Consider the following 20,909-nt stretch of genomic DNA (forward strand, 5'->3'; position numbering starts at 1 on the left):
GAAGCCCCTTTTTAGATAAGGGGTACCTAGATACTGGCATCCCCATGTGAATGAGTACATTGAATCTCTATTCAAAAAAAAAAAGTCAACAGTAAATAATGACACCACCATTTTTGACAACCCATTAATAAAAAAAATGCCCTACAATATGCCTGCATTATCAATCATGTCATACAGAGATGCAGGTCCACATAAATCATGATGACTGACACCCACCAACAAGCTGCAAGACAAAAAGTTTGTATATAGCAGGAACTTTGACTTCCCCCGATAGTGTTTTCTGCCCCTCTCTGTCAGTGCCGCAGAACTTTCCTCCTGCTTTCTATTACAATATTGAGCTGACTCTTTTTCTCCCAGTTCCTCCTATGATGGTATCAGAACAACTTTCTCTTCATCTCATTTTATTACCTTACTACCATTAACCCCCAACATTTTGATTTATTTCCCCCTTTTCCCCCTCATTAACACCTACTTATTTACATATGTCATCTAAGTGCTCCCAATACTATCACATGGCATAAGAAAACTGGCATTTATTTTACAGGGCATAAGCTTCTAAAGTTATATGCACAAAAGTATGTTTATAAATGGCACTTTTGTAATGAGTCATAGGGGGCAACTTACTAAAACTGGTGCACACAGAATCTGGTACAGTTGTGCATAGTAACTAATCAGCTTCTAGTTTTTATTGTCAAAGCTTAATTGAACAAGCTGAAGAAAGAAGCCGATTGGTTATTATGCATAGTTGCACTAGATTATGTGTGCACTAATTTTAGTAAATCTCCCCCGTAATTTCTTAAACAACAAAATTAAATGGTTATGAGTATGTAGCCCTCTTTTGGAGGGTTATGAAAAATGGCCATCCTCAGACAAGATATTGCAATTGCACTAAACATTTTCGTAAATAAGAGAACCAGAACCATCAGTAAGTAAAAGAATGGGTTTTATAATAAAGTCAGCAGTGCCTCCACCCAGGAGACAGGGCCTCTGTGAACAGAGGAAAAAAAGTACTTTTGGATTAGATTACTTTTTTTCCTTCCATGGAAAAAAGGAATCTAAACAAAGTAATTGGGAGCAGAAGAACTACTGCAACCAGCATATAACATTACAATAAGTAGATAGATGCACACCAGTGAAATTAAAGCAGTACATTCATCCAATGTACAAACATGTATTATCAGTAAAAGGCCCCAATAGGAATCTTGGTGGAATTGTGCGCATATACCTGGGTATACTGTTTATAAATACAGTATCTCACAAAAGTGAGTACATTCCTCACATTTTTGTAAAAATTATATTATACCTTTTCATGTGACAACACTGAAAAAATTACACTTTACTACAATGTAAAGTAGTGAGTGTACAGCTTGTATAACAGTGTAAATTTGCTGTCCCCTCAAAATTACTCAACACACAGCCATTAATGTCTAAACTGCTGGCAACAAAAGTAAGTACACCCCTAAGGGAAAATTTCCAAATTAGGCCCAATTAGCCATTTTCCCTCCCCTATGTCATGTGACTCATTAGTGTTACAAGGTCTCAGGTGTGAATGGGGAGCAGGTGTGTTAAATTTGATGTTATCGCTCTCCCTCTCTCATACTGGTCACTGGAAGTTGAACATGGCACCTCAAGGCAAAGAACTCTCTGAGGATCTGAAAAAGAGAATTGTTGCTCTACATAAAGATGGCCTAGGCAATAAGAAGATTGCTAAGACCCTGAAACTGAGCTTCGGCATGGTGGCCAAGACCATGCAGTGGTTTAACAGGACAGGTTCCACTCAGAACAGACCTCGCCATGGTAGACCAAAGAAGTTGAGTGCACATGCTCAACGTCATATCCAGAGGTTGTCTTTGGGAAATAGATGCTGCCAGCATTGTTGCAGAGGTTGAAGCGGTGGGGGGGTCAGCCTGTCAGTTCTTAGACCATACGCCGCACACTGCATCAAATTGATCTGCATGGCTGTCATTCCAGAAGGAAGCCTCTTCTAAGATGATGCACAAGAAAGCTTGCAAACAGTTTGCTGAAGACAAGCAGACTAAGGACATTGATTACTGGAACCATGCCCTGAGGTCTGATGAGACCAAAATAAACTTATTTGGTTCAGATGGTGTCAAACGTGTGTGGTGGCAACCAGGTGAGGAGTACAAAGACAAGTGTGCCTTGCCTACAGTCAAGCATGGTAGTGGAAGTGTCATGGTCTGGGGCCGCATGAGTGCTGACGGCACTGGGGAGCTACAGTTTATTGAGGGAACCATGAATGCCAACATGTACTATGACATACTGAAGCAGAGCATGATCCTCTCCCTTCAGAGTCTGGGCCACAGGGCAGTAATCCAACATGATAACGACCCCAAATACCCCTCCAAGACGACCACTGCCTTGCTAAAGAAGCTGAGGGTAAAGATGATGGACTGGCCAAGCATGTCCCCAGACCTAAACCCTATTGAGCATCTGTGGGGCATCCTCAAATGGAAGGTAGAGAAGCGCAAGGTCTCTAACATCCACCAGCTCCGTGATGTCATTATAGAGGAGTAGAAGAGGACTCCAGTGTCAACCTGTGAGGCTCTGGTGAACTCTATGCCCAAGAGCGTTAAGGCAGTGCTGGAAAATAATGGTGGCCACACAAAATATTGACACTTTGGGCCCAATTTGGACATTTTTACTTAGGGGTGTACTCACGTTTGTTGCCAGCGGTTTAGACATTATTGGCTGTGTGTAGCGTTATTTTGAGGGGACAATACATTTACACTATACAAGCTGTACACTTACTACTTTACACTGTAGCAAAAATTTCTTTAGTGTTGGTAAGTAAGGTGTGTACTCACTTTTGTGAGATGTGAGATATATATACACATACAGTGCCTTGAAAAAGTATTCATACCCCTTATAATTTTCCACATTTTGTCATGTTACAACCAAAATGTAAATGTATTTTTTTGGGATTTTATGTGATAGACCAACACAAAGTGGCCCATAATTGTGAAGTGGAAGGAAAATGATAAATGTTTTTTACAATTTTTTTTACAAATAACTATCTGAAAAGTGTGGCCTGCATTTGTATTCAGCCCCCCTTTAACTAAAATCTAGTGGAATCAATTGCCTTCAGAAGTCACCTAATAAGTAAATAGAGTCCACCTATGCATAGTTTAATCTCAGTATAAATACAGCTGTTTTGTGAAGCCCTGTTGAAGGTTTGTTAGAGAATCTTAGTGAACAAACAGCATCATGAAGGCCAAGGAACACACCAGACAGGTCAGGGATAAAGTTGTGGAGAAGTTTAAAGCAGGGTTAGGTTATAAAAAAGTATCCCAAGCTTTGAACATCTCACGGAGCACTGTTCAATCCATCATTGGAAAATGGAAAGAGTATGGCACAACTACAAACCTACCAAGACATGGCCGTCCACTTAAACTGACAGACCAGACAAGGAGAGCATTAATCAGAGAAGCAACCAAGAGGCTCATGGTAACTCTGGAGGAGCTGCAGAGATCCACAGCTCAGGTGGGAGAATCTGTCCACAGGACAACTATTAGTCGTGCACTCCACAAATCTGCCCTTTATGGAAGAGTGGAAAGAAGAAAGCCATTGTTGAAAGAAAGCCATAAGAAGTCCCATTTGCAGTTTGTAAGCAGCCATGTGGGGGATACAGAAAGCATGTGGAAGATGAGACCAAAATTTAACTTTTTGGCCTAAAAGGAAATGATATGTGTGGCGGAAAACTAACACTGCAAATCACCCTGAACACACCATCCCCACCTTGAAACATGGTGGTGGCAGCATCATGTTGTGGGGATGTGTTTCTTCAGCAGGAACAGGGAAGCTGGTCAGAGATGATGGAAAGATGGATGGAGCCAAATACAGGGCAGTCTTAGAAGAAAACCTGTTATGCCCCATACACACGAGCGGAATTTCCGTCAGAAAAATCTTGGATGGTTTTTCCGACAGAATTCCGCTCAAGCTTGGCTTGCATACACACGGTCACACAAAAGTTCTCTGAACTTTCGACTGTCAAGAACGTGGTGACGTACAACACTACGACGAGCCTAGAAAATGAAGTTCAATGCTTCCGAGCATGCGTTGAATTGTTTCCGAGCATGCGTGATTTTTTGCGTGTCCAAATTGCATTTTCGGATAGGAACTTTTCCCGACTGAAAAATAGAGAACATGCTCTCAATCTTTTGCTGGCTCGAATTCCGCCAGCAAAAGTCCGATGGAGCATACACATGGTCGCATTTTCTGACCAAAAGCTCTCATCAGAGTTTTGCTGGCAGCATTTCCGAACGTGTGTACGCAGCATTAGACTCTGCAAAAGTCTTGAGACTGGGGCGGAGGTTCACCTTCCAGCAAGACAATGACCCTAAACAGCCAGAGCTGCAATGGAATGGTTTAGATCAATGCATATTCATGTGTTAGAATGTGAAGTCCAGTGAAAGTCCAAACCTAAATCCAATTTAGAATCTGTGGCAAGACTTGACAATTGCTGTTCACAGACACTCTCCATCCAACCTGACAGAGCTTGAGCTATTTTGCAAAGAAGAATGGGCAAAAATGTCACTCTCTAGATGTGCAAAGCTGGTAGAGACATTCCCAAAAAGACTTGCAGCTGTAATTGCCGGGAAAGGTGGTTCTACAAAGTATTGACACAGGGTGGCTGAATACAAATGCATACCATATGTCAGATATTTATTTGTAAAAAAAATGTGAAAACCATTTAATATTTTCCTTCCACTTCACATTTACGTGCCACCTTGTGTTGGTCTATCACATAAAATCCCAATAAAATAATAAAATAGATATACATTTTTGGTTGTAACATGACAAAATGTGGAAAATTTCAAGGGGTTTTCAAGGCATTATATATATGTCTAGTAATAGAGATACCTCCAGATGAATGTTGCATGTTGCAGCAAAGTCCAGTTGCAGGGGCCCCTGAGGATGATGTGGTGTCTGTTTTTCTGTCATTGACCTAAAGACAAGGTCAGTGGTCGGAGGGGGGATCCTCCAACTGTTGTTTAGCTATCTGGCACTGTGCATGTGAGATATAAGCAATAGCACATAGATAATCTGTCTGTCATAAGGATTCATAAGGATTCAGATTCCTACTAAACAAGCTATTGGCAGCAGCAGTTAAACTATTTGAACATAGGAATACTTGCTTAATAGTCTCCACTTCTGGTGTGGATAAAAATACAACAGCAGCAACTCCCTTGGACCGGACATGTGGCTGAGACTTTCTATTCCTCTTTACTTCCTCCTTCTGGGGTTTTCAAAGTTTCTCCCCAGGACAGGAAGTGTTAATATATAGTTATACATAATACTGTGTATTAGCAGCTAACAGTAGAGGGTAACAGATCCCTACAAATTCTTTAAAAATGATTATGCATTCAGACACTTATACATGAAAAAAATGAAGTATTAATAAATGGTTTGATTTCTGAAAAACAATTGGTAGGATCTACCATAGCCTGTCATAGTTGCGTAAAGACTAAGTCATATGAGTCTTTTTTAGGGAGCAGTAACAGCATTTACCTAACAGGAAGCTAGCAGGTGCTGAACATTCCCTTTTACAGAGGGAAAACAAGAAAATACATAAGTGTGCCACTTTCACCTATTATATGTGTCAGTAAGAAGAGTGAGTTGGGTCACAGAGAAATGCAATGCATTGAGGATGGGCAGCAATGTCATTACTTGTTCTTGCCAGGAAATTTCCCTATCTATGGACACTCTTTATCTACAAAAGAGAACCATCATACTTTGCCTCTATAGATCCCTAAAAATGTTATAGCATGAAATCTAGCATCTACTTGACAGTTGTTTATACTTGTATAATAGGAAATTATTTATCAAAAAGCTAAAACCTTCATTCTCATTCCCTTCATTTCTCATTTTCATTTAGGTCGCTCCAGAAAGTATTGCAGCAAGAGATGGTCGCATTCGAGAAGGAGATAGGATTTTGCAGGTCAGTGTCAGAGGCTTCTTTATTTGCTACTCTATTTTTTAGAACGTGTGATGCATTAAAATGACATAATCTCAGGAGTCATAATTAAAGCATATATTTTAGAAGCTAAGGTTAAAAAATGTGCATTTAATATCTTTTTTAATGGAGCCTGCAGAGCATTGCACCTGCGATCAGTAGATCGCGAGTGCTGTGTCATCCTCCTGCCCATATGGGCTTACAGTTGCAAAGCTAGAGGAAGACTGAATGTACTGCGAGTGTGCAGAGCAACGTGCTCGCAGCCCATTCAATCTACAAGTACTTCTGCTACGGTTGAAGACATTACTTGTAGTTATTTCATTCACAGGAGCCCTGTACAGCTACACTATTTTCAAAAAGTGATAGCGGGTGTAGGGAGAGTCCACTGTCACAGAAAGGGCAGTGCTGGCAGCGGGGGGTACAGTGCCTTGAAAAAGTATTCGTACCCCTTGAAATTTTCAACAGCACCATGAAGGCCAAGGAACACACCAGACAGGTCAGGGATAAAGTTGTGGAGAAGTTTAAAGCAGGGTTATGTAATAAAAAAGTATCCCAAACTTTGAACATCTAACAGAGCACTGTTCAATCCATCATCAGAAAATGGAAAGAGTATGGCACAACTGCAAACCTACCAAGACATGACCGTCCACCTAAACTGACAGACTGGACAAGAAGAGCATTAATCAGAGAAGCAACCAAGAGGCCCATGGTAACTCTGGAGGAGCTGCAGAGATCCACATTTGGATAGCATAGTGAAGGGTTAACACCCCTGTAATGTTTGTTTTGCTGTCTGTGCTCCTGTTCAGAAGATTTCACCTCACATTCTGTCCCTATGACAATTGGATTTTGAACATTTTGGGATGTCATGGAAACAAGGATTGGTGATAAAGCTTCAGTGGAGACACCCTTTTCCCATGATAACTCTTACAAGAGGGAATTTCCCTTCCTATGGGTAGATTTCCTCTCACTTCCTGTTGTCTCTCTCCGTTTATAAGAAGGAGTTGTATATACAGTATCCCCTCCTTTCGGAGACTGGGCCGCAGGGCAGTATTCCAACATGATAACGACCCCAAACACACCACCAAGACTACCACTGCTTTTCTAAAGAAGCTGAGGGTAAAGGTGATGGACTGGCCAAACATGTCTCCAGACCTAAAGCCTATTGAGCATCTGTGGGGCATCCTTAAATGGACAGTGGAAGAGCGCAAAAAATAATGGTGGCCACTGGCCACACAAAATACTGACACTTTGGGCCCAATTTGGACATTTTCACTTAGGGGTGTACTCACTTTTCTTGCCAGCAGTTTAGACATTAATGGCTGTATGTTGAGTTATTTTGAGGGGACAGCAAATTTACACTGTTATACAAGCTGTACACTCACTACTTTATATTGTAGTAAAGTGTCATTTCTTCAGTGTTGCCACATGAAACGGTATAATAAAATATTTACAAAAATGTGAGGGGTGTACTCACTTTTGTGAGATACTGTAAGTCAGATGTTTGTATATATATATATATATATATATATATATATATATATATATATATATATATATATATATATACACAGTATAGTCTCTTAAAGGATTACTAGTCTTTTCATGTTTATTTTTGGACAACAGAGAACAGAAAATACAGCAGTAAACAAAAGACACAGTTTTGCCTACTTCAACAATTACTTAAAGCAGAACTCCTCCCAAAAGTGGAACTTCCGCTTATATGATTCCTCCCCCATCCTGTGACACATTTGGCGCCTTTTAGGGGGAGGGGTTTTTTGACAGGTCCCCTTCACTACTTCTGGAGATGGGGCGCAGCCAGTTCTTCCGGAACTTTGGCCTCCCTCCTCCTTCCCCTGCCACGGGCCAATTATAAAGTGCAGTTCGCTTCACGCATGTGCAGTAGGGAACCAGCTGTGAAGCTGAAAGGCTTCACTGCCAGGTTCCCCTACCAGGAGTGGCAGCGGCAACATCTGGGAGTCGATCCCAAGATCAGCTGGGGTGAAGACATCACAGGCTCCCTGGACAGGTAAGTGCCCTAATATTAAAAGTCAGCAGCTATTTGTAGCTGCTGACTTAATTTTTGTTCACCCTGGCTGGAACACCTCTTTAACATCCATGTAGTAGGCTTTTGCTTGGCCTTTTTAACAAGCCAGATATCCTGGCAGGTGCATTTGTGGACTAGGGCAGCCAGAATGCAGACACACTCAAAGTTTTCCATAGCTCCGACATCGGGCTCAACAGAGGAATTTTACAGTCAGTTTTTTTGGCAACTGTTTTTTTCTGTGATTTTTTTTTCTGATGCAATGTTATTTTAAATTGCATGTTGTGAATGTATATACATAAAAAAATGACAAACCGTTGAAAAGATTTCTATACTCTATCCTTTAGTTGGTGCATTAAACTTTGACTAATTGATTGGTGAGCAACACAGAAACAACCACTTGCAAAACAGGCCTAGCTGAAGAACCTTTTTTGTTGCTATTAGTTTTAAATTGAATTTAGCTATCATGCTGTTTTAAAATGAAGAATCTTACTGGTATTCATGGGCAAAAGGAAAAGTTTGTCCGTCAAACCCTAATATGAATGAAATCCACAGTTGTTAGCAAGTACATAAAACAAATTTTCACAAATCATAATGTTAATAGCGTTACAACAGAGCCAAATATGGGGCCAATAAAGCTAATTGAAAATGTGTGTAAATAATGCTTCAGCAAATGAACACACTTGGTTGAAAGTTGAGTTTAGAACTTCCAGGCTTTTAGTCACTTCAGCTTTCACACCTCTTTAACCCATATGGACCAGAACTAATATTACTTTTCTGCTATGGGCCTGCTTTCTGGCAATTACAAAATATATAAAGCTTTCTTTTTTCTTTTGATGATATTGCCTTGCAAAAATGGGAGGTGCCTTCTATCCCTGCACATGGGGGTACCTCTTTTTGTGTAAGCTCTCACTAATGCCAAGCAGGGCCGTGGTCATGTGAACTCAACATTAGGGAAGAAACACCAGCTTAGAAACACACATGTGACACATTAATTTCTTCCCGTGAACTACACCTTGTCTTCTGAATGTAGCATTTAGAGGGGGACACTGCTGAGCTTGTTTCCTGCACAACCAGTCCAGCACTACTCTGCCACCTCACTCCCAGTGACAGAATGGTATCCCTCCATGCACCAAGCACTAACCATATGTGTGCACCTAATTAACTCCTTACTCTTCTGTACCCGTGGCAAGGTCTATGGGTCCTCCATACTGTGGGGTTGGTCCTATGTACTTTTGGGTAACCAACCGCTAGGGAGGGGACCAAAGCACCAACCTCTTCACTACCGGAGGACCTGTCACCCCTACCACTGTTTGCTATCTGGCTGCTACGACATTCCCACCAGTTCATGGTTACCTGGTAAATTATTTACAACACAAGGTAGGGGGCAGAGCTCAGAAATGCTTGGGAAACTGCTAAGCTTTTTCTAACCTCTTCCCTTCTGGGCAGCCTAGAAAACTAGCTAATGCCTAGTACACAAGGGTCGAATGTAGGGAGACATTGACCGGTTTAATAAAAACCAACCATCATTCCGCCTCTGTGTTTGTCAGCTGGTCTGTCAGAAGTCAGCTGTTTGTCTGCAGCTGACTGGCTCCCGATCAGTGCTCTCAGCCAATGGCTGGGAGCGTTGATCAGAGTGTTCTGGAGGGGGGGGGGGGAACACCCCCCTGTCAGAACACAAAAGAACAGCAGGGGAGATCGCTGCACTAACATTGTATTGGTAGTACAGCGGCTCCAACCAGAGCTGTCAGTTTTTTTTCGCTCAACCCGCTGGGTTGAACAGGTCACAATAGAGCAATATAAGCAGTTCTTCCATCAGACACCCACACCCATGCTTCATACTTCTTATAGATAAGTATTTATTTAGGTTTCTAAAACAAGAGCTATTGCTGCATTTCTCTGCCATATTATTTTATTCTCCTGTACTACATAGCAGTCAGATGTTTGCTATTACTATAATGAATAACAATATTTCTGAATATAATTTAACCACTTGCCGACCAGCCGCCGTCATTATACTGCGGCAGGTCGGCACGATCCCGCGAACCATCGTAGCTATACATCCGTCCCTTTAAGCGGGATAGCAGGCGTGCGCGCGTGCCCGCTGCACAGCGGAAGTGCCGATGCTCGTGACCAGCGGTCGCGATGACCACTGGCCACGAGCGATCACAGGCACAAGAGACAGAACAGGGACGTGTGTGTGTAAACGCACACATCCCAGTTCTGTGAGGAGAGGAGAGACTGATCGTGAGTTCCTACAAGCTGGGAACTACGATCTCTCATCTCCTATAGCCAGTCCCAATCCCCCACAGTTAGAACACACACATAGGGAACACAGTTAACCCCCTTGATAGCCCCCTAGTGTTAACCCCTTCCCTGCCAGAGACATTTATACAGTAATTGGTGAATTTTTATAGCCCTGATTGCTGTATAATTGTCAATCGACCCAAAAATGTGTCAAAAGTGCCCGATGTGTCCGCCATAATGTCGCAGTCTCGATAAAAATCTCAGATCGCCGCGATTACTAGTAAAAAAATAATAATAAAAATGCCATAAATCTATCCCCTATTTTGTAGACGCTATCATTTTTCTGCAAACCAATCAATATACGCTTTTTTGTGATTTTTATTACCAGAAATATGTAGAGGAATACATACCGGCCTAAACTGAGGAAAAAAATAGCTTTTTTTAAAAAAAAAATGGGGCTATTTATTACAGCAAAAAGTACAAAATATTGTACAATATATTTTTTTTCAAAATTGTAGCTCTTTTTTTGTTTATAGCGCAAAAAATAAAAACCGCAGAGATGATCAAATACCGCAAAAAGAAAGCTCTATTTGTGGGAAAAAAGGACGTCAGTGATGTTTGGATACAACGTCACAGGACCGTGCAATTGTCAGTTAAACCGACGCAGTGCTATATTGCAAAAAATGGCCTGGTCATTGAGCAGCCAATTCTTCCAGGGCTGAAGTGGTTAAGATCCATTCAGTCTGTTTCAAAACCAGCCAAAAGCTATTTTATCCAAATTAGCCATAAATAGCCAAAGTAAATCTTTAAGCACACATCAAAATTATTTGTATGCAGGTGTGGTTAAATATTACCTGAAAAAAAATATATATACAGTCAACAGCAGCAGCAGGATGTGACCACTAAATATGCAACTTTAATAACATATAGGATCTAAAAATATCCTCTACTTTGTATGTAATTTGTTTTTTGAAGCACTGTACTGTATGGTAGAAAAGCTAATGATCCACATCTGATAGCCCCAAAAGCTTTTGCTATGACAAGGATTACTGTATATTTTTATGATCATACTAGCTATTAAAGAAATGTATGATCTGGGCAAACTGAAGACCCACCAGATTCAATTATCATAATTAGCTGTGCAGTTGTGAACTGGAAAAACTGAAAAAAGAGAGTTTGGCTGCATTAAACACATTGTAATTGAAAACAAACCACTGCGTTTTGGTCACCATTTTTTCATTATTTGTATTATAAGAGATTGGGCCATGGAAATGAACTGTACTTGGACACTAGGGTGCTGGTGTAGGAAAATCAAAATAATGGGAAAATATCTTGTTGCCCATAGCAACTGATCAGCTAATCCTTGTTTTAGTTTTAAGCCTTTCGCTGCCAGGCCCTGTGCTCTATTTTGTACACTCTGGTGGCCAGACGATTTTTACTATTTTTTTCTTTTGCTTTTTTATTTTTCACTTATAGCTTTCAGAGTTTGTCAAAGACCCCCAAACCATATATTTTCTGAAAGCACATGATCAGTAGAATAAAAAGAAGGTGCTACTGATTTTTTTGGACCCCTCGGTATTTGCGCAAATGTTTATCAAACCAATATATTTGCAAAAAATACACTAAAACCATTATTAGCAGATAAAAACACAGCTAATTTTACAAAATCCCTGCTAAATACCTACTAAATATAAAAGCTTAACCTGTATTGAGTTAATAAATAACAAATATATAGGTTTTTCTTTTTCACTTACAGCTTTCAGAATTTCAGGAAAATCCCCTCAAACCCTATATTTTCTGAAAGCGCATGGCCAGTAGAATAAAAAGAAGGAGCTACTGATTTTTAAGGCAGCACGATATTTGTGAAATGTTTATCAAAACAATATTTTTGCAAAAAATACACTAAAATCATTGATAGTGCACATAAACACAACATAACTTACAAAATTCCTGCTAAATTGCTATTAAAGCATCATTCATATGTGGCATACTAAAGTGTACGCCCATGGGGGGGGGGCATGTTTACCCACACAGGAATGCACAGGTGTTCCCTGCATACCCACACAGGCAGTCCCACTTATGTCAATTGGGATGCAATGGCTGCACAGGCATAGCTGCTGTTCCCAATTTGACATCTATGTGGGTACACCACCCCAAACGCAGATAGTGTGCGCTCAGGAACATGCATGTGGACCTACATTGATGTAAAATTGGGAGCAATGGCTCTGTTCGTGCAGTTGCTACATCCCAAATTACATCAATGGGACTGCCTGCACAGAGATGCACGGAACAACTTTGCATCCCTGTAAAGGTACGCTGTGTATGCCCTATGTGAACAAGGCCTTAGGCCCCTTTCACACAAGCACACCGATCGGATCTGCCTGTCTGTTTTTTTAGGCGGGCCCAAGCGGACCACCTATTGTTCTCTATGGAGAGGCTGATGTAAATGGACATGTGTCCATTTACACCCGCCTGCATCCTATCAAGTCCAGTCTGCTAAAAATAGAGGGATGGGGATCCCATTCCCCTTCCATCTAGCAGATCGGATCAGATGGTGTCCCATGGAACTGGACAGGCGGTCCGTTTCCATCCGACCACCCCATTGGGGAATACGAGCTGTGTCCATGTCTGCTCTGCATCAGCGGAGCAGACGCGGACCTGTCATCTGCCTGCTCAGCGGGGGGCAGCAGACAGATCCCCTGCTGAGCAGGCAAATCTGCTTGACAGAGTCCACTCCATGTGAAAGGGGTCTTACCGGTCCATTAGGGGTGCTGGGGTGCCACCCCCCTGCGGGGTGCCGGACTCATACGTTTGCATGATTTTTTTTTTCAAGCCACATGATTTGAGCCTGAGACTCTAATTGGTTTGAAAAAGGTTGGGTTCGGGGTGCAGAGCCTTGCACCCCAAACCCACCCACTTGTGACAATAGCGAATTAATAATTTGCTATTGTCTTCCAGCTTCTCCTCCTGGCCAATCAGGATGGATAGGGTTGGCCGGGGGGGAGAAACTGAGGAAGCCGTGGAGGGATGAGTGTGATGGGGGGTGACCGTCACCGTGGAGGGGTGAGTGTGATGGGGGGTGACCGTCACCGTGGAGGGGTAAGTGTGGGCAGACCTGGGGAGTCTTACTATGTTTGTCTATTTTTTTCAGACAGAGAAAGGGACTGAAGATAGTCCCTTTCTCTGTAGCACTTTACTTGAATGAATGAGGAATCTGTATAGAGATTCCGTTAATTCAGAAAATGACAGTCTGATACATTGTACACTCGCGGTTACAATTATCAGCTCCCAGTGGATATAGCAGCGGTCGATACTTATATCCATTGTACAGGGGGGTTGGTAAACACATGTTTACTAAGACCCCCAAGCCCCAACGTCACCACCACAAGCACCGCTCCCCAGCCTGACAGATTATAGGAGATCAGTGCAGAGGGAAGCTGCAGGCAGTGGGAGGGAAGGAGAGATGCTGCTCAGAGCAGCCATGCATCAGGGGTGTGGGAGCAGTTGGGGGTGATCTGACAAGCAGGGGGGGACTCATCTGGGTTCCCCCAAGCCCTATGCAGCACCTGAAGCCGGTGAGAGAGGCAGAGGAGTGATGCCGGCTAATGATGGTGGCTGCGGGGTTCCGATTTGGGGGGGTTGGATCGGGTGGAGGGGGGGATCAGTGCTGGGGAGAAGAATGGGGGTGAAGGGGATAGGAGAGGGGGGCAGTTTAAGATGAAAGGGAGAGGTGGGAGGTCGAGTGGCAGGGGACAGGGAAGCGGTGGCATGGATGGGGGGCAGTCACATTTAGGGTTAATAAGTAGGTTGTAATCCGTTGAACAGAGTTATAGAATTGTTCAGCAGAGTCTGCTAAACAATTCTGATATAAGCTTATGGTCATTGAAGTGACCAGAAGTTTATCGCAGAGGGAGAAACGAGGTCCGTATGCCGTACAGACTTGGCCACCTGCAGGCACTTCTGTAGGTCTGTACGGCATACGGACTTGGCACTTAAAGGGTTAATTTTGGAATGCAGAAATAATAGTTAAATACTGATTTCTTTCTAAGGGCAACCAGAATATTTCTTATAGCACATGTTTTTTACATTAACCCCCGGGTGTTTCATTACATAGATTGTTGTTGTTGTTTAGTCGTTTAGTCATGTCCGGCTCTTCGTTACCTCATGGACTATAGCGCCCCAAGCTTTTCTGTCCTCCACTACCTCCCAGAGCTTGCTTAACTTCATGTTCATTGTTTCGATGATGCTATCTATCCATCTTGTTTTCTGTTGCCATCTTCTCCTTTTTCCTTCCATGTTTCCCAGCATCAGGGTCTTTTCCAATGAGTCCCCTCTTTGCATTACTACATGAGTGACTTCATTGACCAAAGCTCCAGGCTTTTCTGTCCTCCACTACCTCCCGAACTTGCTTAACTTTGTGTTCATTGTTTCGATGATGCTATCTATCCATCTTGTTTTCTGTCTCCCTCTTCTCCTTTTTCCTTCCATGTTTCCCAGCATCAGGGTCTTCTCCAATGAGTCCTCTCTTCACATTAGGTGGCCAAAGTATTCGAGTTTCAGCTTCAGGATCAGCGAATATTCAGGGTTGATTTCCTTCAAGTTTGGTTTCATCTTCTTGACTGGTTTGATCTTCTTGCTGTCCAATGGACTTTCAAGAGTCTTTTCCAACACTATAGTTCAAAAGCATAAAGTCTTTGGCGTTCAGCCTTCCTTATAGTCCAACTTTCACAGCTATAGGTTACTATTGGGAACACCATAGCCTTAATTTGGAGCACAGCCAATCAGATAATACATTTTCTTTTTCTATGCTGCTTGGAAAAAATGAAAGATGCAAACTAATTGGTTGGGCAATGGCACCGATTGAAATAGAACTTGCCTTCTACAAATCCCTATAACTATTAAAAAACGTGGAAAAGCAAGTTTATGAACTGTGAAGGCAATGTTATGAGTTATTAAGTTAAAGCAAATCTAAGGTCACAGCATACACATTCATTTTAACTTCAGCATTGTACTAGCAATACAAACAATAGTTCCTAATAACACGCTTTGCAGCTTCTCTTCTGCTATTTACTTTCAATTTCTAAGGACTACATATCCCATGGTACCATACTGCCTGCAAGCATTGGTTCCTGGACTGACTCTGCCTTCTGAAATTCCTCCTCTCAGCCCCTTGGTAAATGAGAGGACAGGCTTTGAGAAATGTGCAACACAGCAGTGCCTACTCACAGGGCATAGTGAATAAGTATCACAGATTTCAAAGAAGTAAATGTGTGGGGTTCTTCACTAAAATTTGAAAACTTTAAGACCATTCAGAATAATTATTAGTAGGCTAGAAATAATTGAGATACAATGTGAAAATGAATATATGATTTTACATTTTGACCACAGATACACTTTAACTACTTGCCTACTGGGCACTTCCCCCCCCCTTCCTGCCCAGGCTAATTTTCAGCTTTCAGTGCTGTTGCACTTTAAATGACAATTGTGCGGTCATGCAACACTGAACTTATATGACATTTTTATCCTTTTTTTTTCACCCAAATAGGGCTTTCTTTTAGTGGTATTTAATCACCACTGGATTTTTATCTTTTGCTAAACAAACGAAAAAAGACAGAAAATGTTGAAAAAAGAGAGGCTGCACTGATGGACACTGATAGGCTGCACTGATGGACACTGATGATGCTGCACTGATGGACACTGATGATGCCGCACTGATGGACACTAATAGCTGGCACTGATAGGCAGCACTGATTGGCACTAATAGGCGACACTGATGAGGAGGCATTGATAGGCAGCACTGAATGGGCACTGATAGGCAGCACTGATGGGAACTGATAGGCAGCACTGATGAGCACTTATAGGCACTGTTGGGGCTGCACTGATCATCAGAACACTGATGATCAGTGCTTTGATTATCAGTGTAGATGTCCCCTGTCAAACTTGCCATTTACCGGCTCTCCTCTCCTTGTGCTGTGACAGCGTGTGAGGAAAGAAATGTTGATAACTGGCAAGTGTGTTTATATTGTAATCAGCTGTAATTGGGCACAGCTGATCACATGGTAAAGGGCCACTGTGATTGGGCCTTTACCCTGATTTGTGATCAACTGTTACCAAAGGACACAGCAATCACAGATCCTGTCATGCCACAGCGAGCACATGGGGGGGGGGCATGGTTTTGGGAGGATGTCAACAGAGGCCCTGCCAGGACTGGATGACTGCACTGTAGACATCATTCGGCTATAGCGTGGTCAAGAAATGGTTAAACTCTGTAACAATAGCTTAATATACAGTGGGGACGGAAAGTATTCAGACCCCCTTAAATTTTTCACTCTTTGTTATATTGCAGCCATTTGCTAAAATCATTTAAGTTCATTTTTTTTCCTCATTAATGTACACACAGCACCCAATATTGACAGAAAAACACAGAATTGTTGACATTTTTGCAGATTTATTAAAAAAGAAAAAACTGAAATATCACATGGTCCTAAGTATTCAGACACTTTGCTGTGACACCCATATATATAACTCAGGTTCTGTCCATTTCTTCTGATCATCCTTGAGATGGTTCTACACCTTCATTTGAGTCCAGCTGTGTTTGATTGTACTGATTGGACTTGATTAGGAAAGCCACACACCTGTCTATATAAGACCTTACAGCTCACAGTGCATGTCAGAGCAAATGAGAATCATGAGGTCAAAGGAACTGCCTGAAGAGCTCAGAGACAGAATTGTGGCAAGGCACAGATCTGGCCAAGGTTACAAAAATTTCTGCTGCACTTAAGGTTCCTAAGAGCACAGTGGCCTCCATAATCCTTTAATGGAAGACGTTTGGGACGAACAGAACCCTTCCTAGAGCTGGCCGTCCGGCCAAACTGAGCTATCGGGGGAAAAGAGCCTTGGTGAGAGAGGTAAAGAAGAACCCAAAGATCACTGTGGCTGAGCTCCAGAGATGCAGTCGGGAGATGGGAGAAAGTTGTAGAAAGTCAACCATCACTGGAGCCCTCCAGTCGGGGCTTTATGGTAGAGTGGCCCGACGGAAGCCTCTCCTCAGTGCAAGACACATGAAAGCCCGCATGGAGTTTGCTAAAAAACACCTGAAGGACTCCAAGATGGTGAGAAATAAGGTTCTTTGGTCTGATGAGACCAAGATAGAACTTTTGGCCTTAATTCTAAGCGGTATGTGAGGAGAAAAACAGGCACTGCTCATCACCTGTCCAATACAGTCCCAACAGTGAAGCATGGTGGTGGCAGCATCATGCTGTGGGGGTGTTTTTCAGCTGCAGGGACAGGACGACTGGTTGCAATCCAGGGAAAGATGAATGTGGCCAAGTGCAGGGATATCCTGGATAAAAACCTTCTCCAGAGTGCTCAGGACCTCAGACTGGGCCAAAGGTTTACCTTCCAACAAGACAATGACCCTAAGCACACAGCTAAAATAACGAAGAAGTGGCTTCACAACAACTCCGTGACTGTTCTTGAATGGCCCAGCCAGAGCCCTGATTTAAACCTAATTGAGCATCTCTGGAGAGACCTAAAAATGGCTGTCCACCAACGTTTACCATCCAACCTGACAGAACTGGAGAGGATCTGCAAGGAGGAATGGCAGAGGATCCCCAAATGCAGGTGTGTAAAACTCGTTGCATCTTTCCCAAAGAGACTCATGGCTGTATTAGATCAAAAGGGGCTTCTACTAAATACTGAGCAAAGGGTCTGAATACTTAGGACCATGTGATATTTCAGTTTTTCTTTTTTAATAAATCTGCAAAAATGTCAACAATTCTGTGTTTTTCTGTCAATATGGGGTGCTGTGTGTACATTGATGAGGAAAAAAATGAACTTAAATGATTTTAGCAAATGGCTGCAATATAACAAAGAGTGAAAAATGTAAGGGGTCTGAATACTTTCTGTCCCCACTGTATGTATGTAACATATGTCGTTGCTTTTGGGTCGCCCTATGCCGTTGCCTATATGGGGAACAAAAACCATAGAAAGACATCAATAAGAGTTAAAGAAGAGTTTCAGCCATTGGTAGGTTATGCATAGTTACATTGGTCCAGCTTGGACAAATACCTTGCCCCTGGAAGTTGCAAATCACTGAGGTAGACACCGCTACTCCAGTGATCTACACTTGCTTCCAGGTCCTGTGCTGAGTGGTTGGCCTGATGCATTGTAAATACAGGAGATCAGCTCCTCAACATAGAAACCACTTAGAGAATGCTGTGCATTTTCTGAATGAATGCAAAGCATTCTCTGATTGGACGAGGTAGCCATCACTGCTCTACCCCTCCACCTCATCCAATCAGAGAATGCTTTGCAGTCATTCAAAAAATGCAAAGCATTCTCTGAATGGTGCCCATACCGAGCAGGCAACCTCCTGTGTTCACAATGCAGGAAAGCAGCCACTGGACCCAGAAGCAAGTGAAGATCACTGACGTAGCAGTGTCAGCTTCAGTGATTTTCAGCTTTCAGTGGCATCAGCCAAGAATGTCACATACATAGTTACAGTGGCTAAGCTGGCTCAGTATACCTATGTACAACATGACTATGCCTAAAATCATTCTTTAACTTGAAGGAGCTTGCATACAGTAGAAATCTTTACAACTTTTACGGAAGAAATAAGGGTGATAAGGGTGAAGGGTTTGTTCTGAAGAAGCTAGTTGCTTGGCTGTTATCCTGACACTGGCTTCAAAGACTTCTGTGTCATAAACTTGGAATAGGTATACAAACAAATAAAGTCAAAGAAATGTCAGTACTTATTCTGAGTTTATGATTCTAACAAAACACTAAAGTAACAGGATCAGCTGATAACCAAGCGATGATCATTTGTAGAACCAGAAGTCAGCAATCGCAACTTACTTTTTGCTCACAGGAAAGGTTATCTGTAGAACTTGTGCTACTCAGAAGTTTTACGAAATGTTATGCATACTGAGTTGACTATAAAACTAGTCTTTCATTTTTGTGCCAGGAGCATATTAAAGGTCACAGGGTGCTGATATAGGGGGTGACATGGACACTTGTTTTCCATACACATTTTTTTTGTTCCTTTCAACTCTCCTAGCTTATCTCTTGCCCTCCCTTGTTGGTCACCTTAAATCCTGTTTTCCCTACAGTTTCTATCTAAGAATAATTCAACATCAGTTTTAAAAAGTCATGGTGATATCTGATGTATCTGAGCTACTATGTTGAAGATATCTACTGTCAGTAGAAACTGTCATTAGACAGTTGCAGTTATGGCCTAACCTCATCGGCCTTACTGGCAATTCAGTATCCAGTTATGTTGATCACAAATTTCATCAGCCTTAGAAGTTAAGTGTTTTTTTTCAGTACACAGGGTAAAAATGAACTAATGTGAAATGACATACTGCCCTTTAATGGGAATCACAGATATCAATTCAGTTAAGTGAAAAGTATACTTCCTAAACAATTTCCAATACCTTTACAGTAATGTAAGTCAAACATATCCCTGAGAATCAAAGGAACCATATGTTGTTTGAATTAGTTGTCTCTACTTGGGCTAATCTTAAATTATACACATTATTTTGAGCGTTAGATATATTTATCCATAAGCCTGTAGGGCTAACAAAATGAAAAATAGTCTGCACTGAAAAGATAGCATCTCCTAAAACATGTATACTAGTAGACAGGGCTGTGATGGGGTGATAGGAGCTTAGGCAATATCATTACTCATTTCAGTAGAAGTTAACAGCATGAAGATCACATATCACATTCATTTACTGTTTGTTTTGAAACAAAAATGATCATCCTCTGCATCAACTGTGTCTTTTCTTATGGCCAGATGGTTTGTGTAGTAACTTAAAGGGGTTGTGTAAAGCTAAAAAATGTTTTGGCAATATTTGATATGCTATATAGATCATGAATCTAGCTGTTATTTCTGCCAAAATGTTTTATTTACCTGTTAGATAAAAAGGCTTTATCAGCACTTCCTCCTTTCCTCTCTGTATGTTCTCCTCAACTTCCGGGTTTTCGAGCATGCTCCCTGCAGCAACGTCATGGCTTCAAAGAAACTACAATTTCCTTGATGCTTAGCGGCATCGCGCATGCGCAGTGCCGCTTTTTCACTGTGTGGCGACGAACCTGAGCCACACTTCCACTTCAGCAAAAAAGGAGGCAGGGTAGGGCGGAGTAAAGGCGGGGCTGTGCTGAGATGGTCATTTAGATTACAATAGCAAGGCACGGAGGTGGATCTACAGCATCTTAGGCACGCCCGCAGCTCCCGTGCCTGTGAACGCACACAGCGTCTCCCTGTAGGGATGTAGTCCCAAGGGAGGGGGCCAGCACGCTGACTAACCCCCAGCCAGAATGCAGATGGGGCAAGCTTCTAGAGGAGGAACAGGAAGTTGAAAATTAACACACAGTAAAGAGCATTTACAAAGGAAAACGAAGGAAAAGGTAAGTGAACCAACAGTACACTACCTTAAAGGAACATATTTAGAAAATAAAAAAATGAACTTTTAGTATCACTTTAACTAAATTATCAAAACTCTGCTACAATTAAACCTGTGGCTTAAAAAATAAATGATCCCTTTTCAAAACAGAATATTTTTCTAAATACCTATCCACATTGAAGTATTTTTCTTGATATTCAGAATTGGGAATGAGCTAATCTGCCAAGGATTCGATTTGTGG

At 42.0% G+C, this 20,909-nt stretch overlaps 1 protein-coding gene across 2 annotated transcripts in view; it reads left to right on the top strand.

Moving 5' to 3' along the window:
• PDZRN4 (PDZ domain containing ring finger 4) overlaps window positions 1-20,909 on the top strand; it is a 265,975-nt gene that overhangs the window by 191,664 nt on the left and 53,402 nt on the right. For both annotated transcript variants that reach the window (XM_073619931.1, XM_073619932.1), the window contains one exon: window positions 5,897-5,959. In XM_073619931.1, the coding sequence (XP_073476032.1) occupies window positions 5,897-5,959 (63 nt within the window). The remainder of the gene's footprint in view (window positions 1-5,896; window positions 5,960-20,909) is intronic.

Source organism: Aquarana catesbeiana, linkage group LG03 (assembly GCF_042186555.1).
Source record: "Aquarana catesbeiana isolate 2022-GZ linkage group LG03, ASM4218655v1, whole genome shotgun sequence".
Classification (NCBI taxonomy): domain Eukaryota; kingdom Metazoa; phylum Chordata; class Amphibia; order Anura; family Ranidae; genus Aquarana; species Aquarana catesbeiana.